This window comes from Pseudophryne corroboree, chromosome 4 (assembly GCF_028390025.1).
Source record: "Pseudophryne corroboree isolate aPseCor3 chromosome 4, aPseCor3.hap2, whole genome shotgun sequence".
In the NCBI taxonomy this organism is placed as follows: Eukaryota; Metazoa; Chordata; class Amphibia; order Anura; family Myobatrachidae; genus Pseudophryne; species Pseudophryne corroboree.
This window is the reverse complement of record NC_086447.1, coordinates 482,631,258-482,637,283: the sequence shown is the minus strand read 5'-3', so window position 1 is coordinate 482,637,283 and position 6,026 is coordinate 482,631,258. Positions and strand designations below refer to the sequence as shown.

At 43.0% G+C, this 6,026-nt stretch overlaps 1 protein-coding gene across 1 annotated transcript; it reads right to left on the bottom strand.

Annotated features, from left to right (window-relative positions):
* Positions 1 to 2,022: 2,022 nt before the first annotated feature.
* LOC134910934 (drebrin-like protein) lies at positions 2,023 to 5,382 on the bottom strand. Its single transcript, XM_063919326.1, has 4 exons — positions 5,350 to 5,382; positions 4,428 to 4,518; positions 4,140 to 4,352; positions 2,023 to 2,714 (listed from the first exon to the last, which is right to left on the bottom strand). Exons 1-4 carry the CDS (start codon positions 5,380 to 5,382, stop codon positions 2,500 to 2,502), a joined length of 552 nt encoding a protein of 183 aa, XP_063775396.1. The 3' UTR covers positions 2,023 to 2,499.
* Positions 5,383 to 6,026: the final 644 nt, after the last annotated feature.

Below are 6,026 nucleotides of genomic sequence, written 5' to 3'. Positions count from 1 at the left end.
GAATAGATTTATTACCCTATCACGATTTTGACCGAGATGGTGTTTTTTCTTCAAAGTGTCATCTCGGGAATTTACTAAACTCAAATCACGGCAGTGATGAGGGCATTCGTATTTTTTTGAAAGTCCAAGGGTAAAAATACGATTGAATACACCTTCGGTCAAACGCGGCTGTTTAGGTATGGTTCTCGGTCATTTACTAACCATTCGTATTTGTAATCTGTACCGTGAAAATGCATTTGCGTCCGTAAAAAAATACAAATCGTAAAAAAGTCCTAAAAAAAGTAGACCTGCTTTTGATAAGCGTGTTTACATGTGTATTCAATTATCCATTAGTCACACCTGAATTTTTGGCCCTTTAAAAGGGTCCCAAGCACATTTTGACCAGCTCTCACTCTGAAATGGCTGCTGCCGTGTGTAGTACAGATTTATTGTTTGCTGGGGGATACCTGAGACTGCTCCATGAGGCGACAATAAATCAGGGCCAGGTAAGTCAACATGGTCAGCAGGTTGTACAGGTGCCGCGGAGGCTGCGCAGGCCTCGTTTTTTTAGGGGTCGTTTAAACTTAAACGCATTGTCCGATGATAGGGTCATACAGATGTTTCGGCTATATAGCAACATTTTCCGTCTGTATGACCTTGTCAAACTGGACCTAGACCCTGAGACAGCACGCTCTCGCTCTGTCTCAGGCCTGCACAAACTCCTGGCTGTGTTGCACTTTATGGCTACTGGGAGCTTCCAGGCTGTGACAGGCGATGTAATTGGTATCTCACAGCCCACCTTTTCCAAATATTTAAATCAGGTGAGTTGAAACATACATACACGTCTATGTCTAAGTGTTGCTTCTGTTATGTGTTATAACACAGTATTGTATTGATTACAGATCATGACACTCACCTTATATTTTGTAATGTCCACTCAGGTTTTGGATGTGTTGGAACCGCATATAGATGCCTCTATCTGCTTCCCTACCCAGGAGTCGCAGTGGCATGCAGTCAGGGTAGCTTTCTATGAGCTTGCTGGCATGCCCAATGTGCTGGGTGCCATAGATTGCACACACGTTGAGCTGAGACCACCTAGGGGCAGGCAATATGTTTTCACAAACAGACATTTTCGCCAATCCACTAATGTGCAGGTGGTTTGTGATGCAAATCTCAAAATTATGAGTGTGGTTGCAGGTTACCCTGGCGGCTGCCATGACTCCTTCATCCTCAGTCAGTCATCACTGTTTGATAAGTTTGAGGACGGACAAATGCCTGATGGCTGGCTGCTGGGTATGTTCCAAGTGTGTTGTGTGTATGTGTGGTAACTTCAAGCTCCTGATTTTTGTATGTGTTTTACCATAATCCACATGTCCTAATGTTGGCTATATCTGTATTTCAGGTGATGGTGGTTATGGCTGCTACTCTTGGCTCCTTACTCCATTGTCCCAACCTGATTCTCCTGCTGAACACAATTTTAATAATGCACATAAGTCTACGCGGAATGTGATAGAAAGATGTTTTGGGGTGCTGAAATCTAGGTTTCGGTGTCTTGATAAGTCTGCTGGGCTTTTGTTGTATAGTCCCTCAAAGGTGACTAGGATTGTGTTCTGCTGCTGTTTTCTTCATAATCTGTGTTTGAGTCAACATCTGCCACATGTTGGTGATGAAGAAAACAGCCAGCAAGTAGGTGAGTTAGAAACATCTGGTGACAGTGTGAGTACAGATGCAGGGAGGCAGGTAAGGCAAGAAGTGATTCGGCGTTATTTTACCGGTAAGTATTATTGAGTTATAAATAACCTTGCCTAACCACTTTTTAAAAATTTATTGTAGGTGTGAATGTTGTTTGTGTAGCGTTAATGTTTGTTAATTATACTGTTCTTTACAGTTATACTGTTATTTGAATAACTTACACTGTCACTCATTAGCACATTAAACCATACACATATTGCGTGTAAAATAATGTTTTGCTTGGACACAGGCATTTTTGGTGTAACAATTCCAAAAAATGTATTTTGTAACAACCATTTCATGCATCCTTCAATTTTTTTTTATTTTTTTTTGTGTGCAGGGTGCAGAGGATTGACCTGGTTCGTTGGTCCGTGTTCTGCTGGAGCGTCTAACAGGGGAGGTAACTGGTGTCTGGCTTGGTGTTGTAGTTCCGGAGCTTGAGCTGATTTGTTGGGATGCCAACACATTAATGCTTTGGCTGAGGTTGTGTATGCTTGCAGTCAGTTGGGTATTTGTGGCAGTGTTGCTGGCAATAATTCTGGAGAGGTTTTCGTTTATCAGTTGGTTGTGTTGTATTATTTGTATGAGGGATTGTTGCTGCCGCTGTTGTTCATCCATGATTCTGACTAAATTGGCTTGCATTTGACTGTTGTCTGCCCTCATCTGCTCCATTGAATTGGCAATTCTGCCAACCTGAACTATCAGTCTGCCTGAGTTCCGACTGAGGCGAGGAAGATGATGGGGCAGACTGGCAAGGTATTGGGTGTGGGTGTTCAGGCAGGCATAGTGTTATGCCTGTTGTGTGGCCCAACTGCTCCAAAACTCAGGGGCCATTTGTTGCTGGGGTGGTGTTGGCCTCAATTGGGGGCTATGGGATGTTTGGGGTGATTGTGTTATGTCCTGCTGCGTGGTTGGCTGGGTAGGATCGATGGGCTGCAGGTGTAGTGTGTAGGTAGGCTGCTGGTCACTTTCCTGCTGGGCGTCCTCGTCCATGATGGGTGGTTCTGTATGGGGTTGATAACAGCCACTATTTAGTTTTGAAAATATTTATTTGCTTGACGTAAACATGCCTTACTTAATAATATTCATGTTGAAAATGAAACAGAGATTGTGGGCTAAAATTACCTAGGAATCTTACCTTTTTTTACACATATGTGGCTTCTAACTTTCCATACTCAATTGAAAAATGAATTCGGGTATTGTCGGACTCTGTGCCATGATGAATGTGCAAACACGAAGAACTGTCGCCATTTTAAATTAATGCATTTACAGATTGTGTATGACCCTTCCTTTTGTTAAACACACACAATACATTAAATGTGTTTTGGAACACACTCACAAATTGATCAAGGCAGTCAGTGTTGTGTGGGCAAATTACACCAAAGAAATAAAGCACACATTTCTCTGAAAAAAACCATGGCCCTCATTCCGAGTTGATCGGTCGCAAGGCGAATTTAGCAGAGTTACACACGCTAAGCCGCCGCCTACTGGGAGTGAATCTTAGCTTCTTAAAATTGCGAACGATGTATTCGCAATATTGCGATTACTAACTACTTAGCAGTTTCAGAGTAGCTCCAGACTTACTCTGCCTGTGCGATCATTTCAGTGCTTGTCGTTCCTGGTTGACGTCACAAACACACCCAGCGTTCGCCCAGGCACTCCCACCGTTTCTCCGGCCACTCCTGCGTTTTTTCCGGAAACGGTAGCGTTTTCAGCCACACGCCCCTGAAACGCTGTGTTTCCGCCCAGTAACACCCATTTCCTGTCAATCACATTACGATCGCCGGAGCGAAGAAAAAGCCGTGAGTAAAAATACTTTCATCATAGTAAAGTTACTTGGCGCAGTCGCAGTGCGAACATTGCGCATGCGTACTAAGCGGATTTTCACTGCGATGCGATGAAAAATACCGAGCGAACAACTCGGAATGAGGGCCCATGTAAATGTCTTAAGGTGGCCTATGTTTAGAAATGTTGATGTTGTCCATGGCAAACAATTGGATTCTAGATTTAAATTTTGTTGCTGTTTATTGTTTAATTTTTAGGAATATTACATGGTTGCTATGGGCAACATCACATCTGAAAATGTAACTGCAAAAATGACCAAAAAACCATGTGCTTGTTGTGTGTGATTATTGCCTGTAATAAGAATTAACCCAAATTTAATATTTTTGCCAGTACACAAACAGTGGTGCAGATGAATTAACCAGGAGAAGGCCTAAGGATTTGTTAAACCAGTGATATGTGCAAGGTGATAAAGGCACAAGCCAAACAGGGACGTTCAGGTTTTTTACAGTTAGGATCTGTTTTGCTTCTGCCTTGATCACTTTGCACATATCAGTGGTTTATCACTTCATTATGCCTTATCCAGGTTAATTCATAGACCACACTGTTTTAAATTTTTGTTACAATTAACTTATATGTTTACTCACCAGACAGCTGAGGCGATTGTGGATCCTCGCTTTGTGGACTCGCCAAAATTGCTTGTGGTGGCAGGGACAACACTGCAGAGATGCGCCGTTGGGGTGGTGATGATGGAGCAGCAGATTCAGCCTCAAGACGGCGTCTCTTGGTTGGCCTCCTAGGCACAGTCACCGAGCCCTGTGATGGGCGTCTTAGTGGAGGGGGGTTTGCAGAAGAAGAACCTATGTGATAAGATAAACATTAACATTTTGTGCTTCTATGTGTTTGCTGAATATGTGAATACAGTGAATTCTTACCTGCATTCCCACCATCTGCATCACTTGGCAGTGTTGGCTGTGGCCTGGCTGTGCTGCTTCTCTGGCGTACTGTAAAAATAAGAAGAATTACCTTATGGACATACTTTTATTTAACAATGTTTTCTGAAAATCCTTCTTGTGATGTAAACATCTGGAACCTGATGATAAGTAAACTAAACGATGCTTAAGCTTTTCTGGCTGACTTCATTGGGTGTGTAAACTTTAAATAAGAATAAAATTCTCTAATTAATCCATACACAAAGCCAAATAATGCACAATATTCTAATGAATAAAAATCAAATCACATAGCTTGACACAACCACAATATTGCACGCTAAGGTACCAATTTCCATTCTACAAATACAACACTAGGCTCAAATATCTGCTCAAAAATGTATCTAATATTTCACAAAAACACAAAAAAAACCCACAAAGGACAACCCACAACAACACACAATAAACAAAAATCCAAATAAATCTATTTGTTTTCTAAATATACTAACAACATATCCAACACACTTCTTTTAAATACACCTAGAAAGATTTAGTACTGATATAAAATGGAAGGAAAAGGGCAAGGCAACCAGATTACAAAACCAAAAAACAAACAAAAAAAAACAAATTAATATTAACACTACATCAGTCATGGACAACCTGGGGCTCTCAAGATGTAGTAAAACTACACATACCAGCATGCACTGCAACAGATGTAGCATTCACTAATAACAAAACTGAGGCAATGCATGATGGTACTTGTAGTTTGCCAACACCTGTAGAGCCACAGGTTGGCCAGGCCTGCACGACATCACCAACACATTGTAACAATTAACAAACTGACAAACACAATTAGCTTGATTAAATTACAATCAACAAAGGACAACACACAGATGTTTACACTTTTATTAAAAAAACAACAACTCACCATACTGCCTTGGCCGGTCAGAATCCCGGACATGAGTCGCACCAACCACTTCTGGCGGAATAAGTGAACGCACAGGCTCCTCCCAATTGCGGTAAGATGCACGGAAGGGGTGTCCACCCCCGGTTTGGCGGGCTGATTTGGCCTCCTTGGCCATCTTTGCCTTGACACGGCGCTTTATGTCATAAAAGCGCTTGCGACACGTGTCCTCGGTCCGCCTCACCACACCCTCACTATTCACAGCCGCAATGACCTTCCCCCACAGAACAGACTTCCTACGTGTGGACACCTTGGCAGCATCATGGCCAAACAACTGCCGATGATGCCTCATCAGCTCCCGCACCTAAGCCATATTTTCTGAATAGCTGAATTTCACATTGCGGCCAGTCTTTGTAGTGGTGAGTGGCTGCGGAGCCACAACAACATCACTATCACTGGAGGCCGCAGCAGCAGCCACCCCCTCCTCCTCACTAACCTCCTCCACCTCACTCACCTCCTCCCTCTCACTAACCTCCTCCACCTCACTCACCTCCTCCCTCTCACTCACCTCCTCCACCTCACTCACCTCCTCCACCACACTGACCTCTGACTGGGACATAATCCAGACAAACTACAAATAACACTGAAAAAGAAAAACACAAAACACACTCCTCCACTACCACTACACACCACACACCCAA

Coding starts and splice junctions, on each gene's coding strand:
- LOC134910934 (XM_063919326.1), bottom strand. CDS start 5,382: ATGTCCGGGATTCTGACCGGCCAAGGCAGTATG. Junction 4,519..5,349: donor TGACCGGCCAAGGCAGTATG/GTGAGTTGTTGT, acceptor TATGTCCATAAG/GTAATTCTTCTTATTTTTAC. Junction 4,353..4,427: donor TGCAGATGGTGGGAATGCAG/GTAAGAATTCAC, acceptor CTTATCACATAG/GTTCTTCTTCTGCAAACCCC.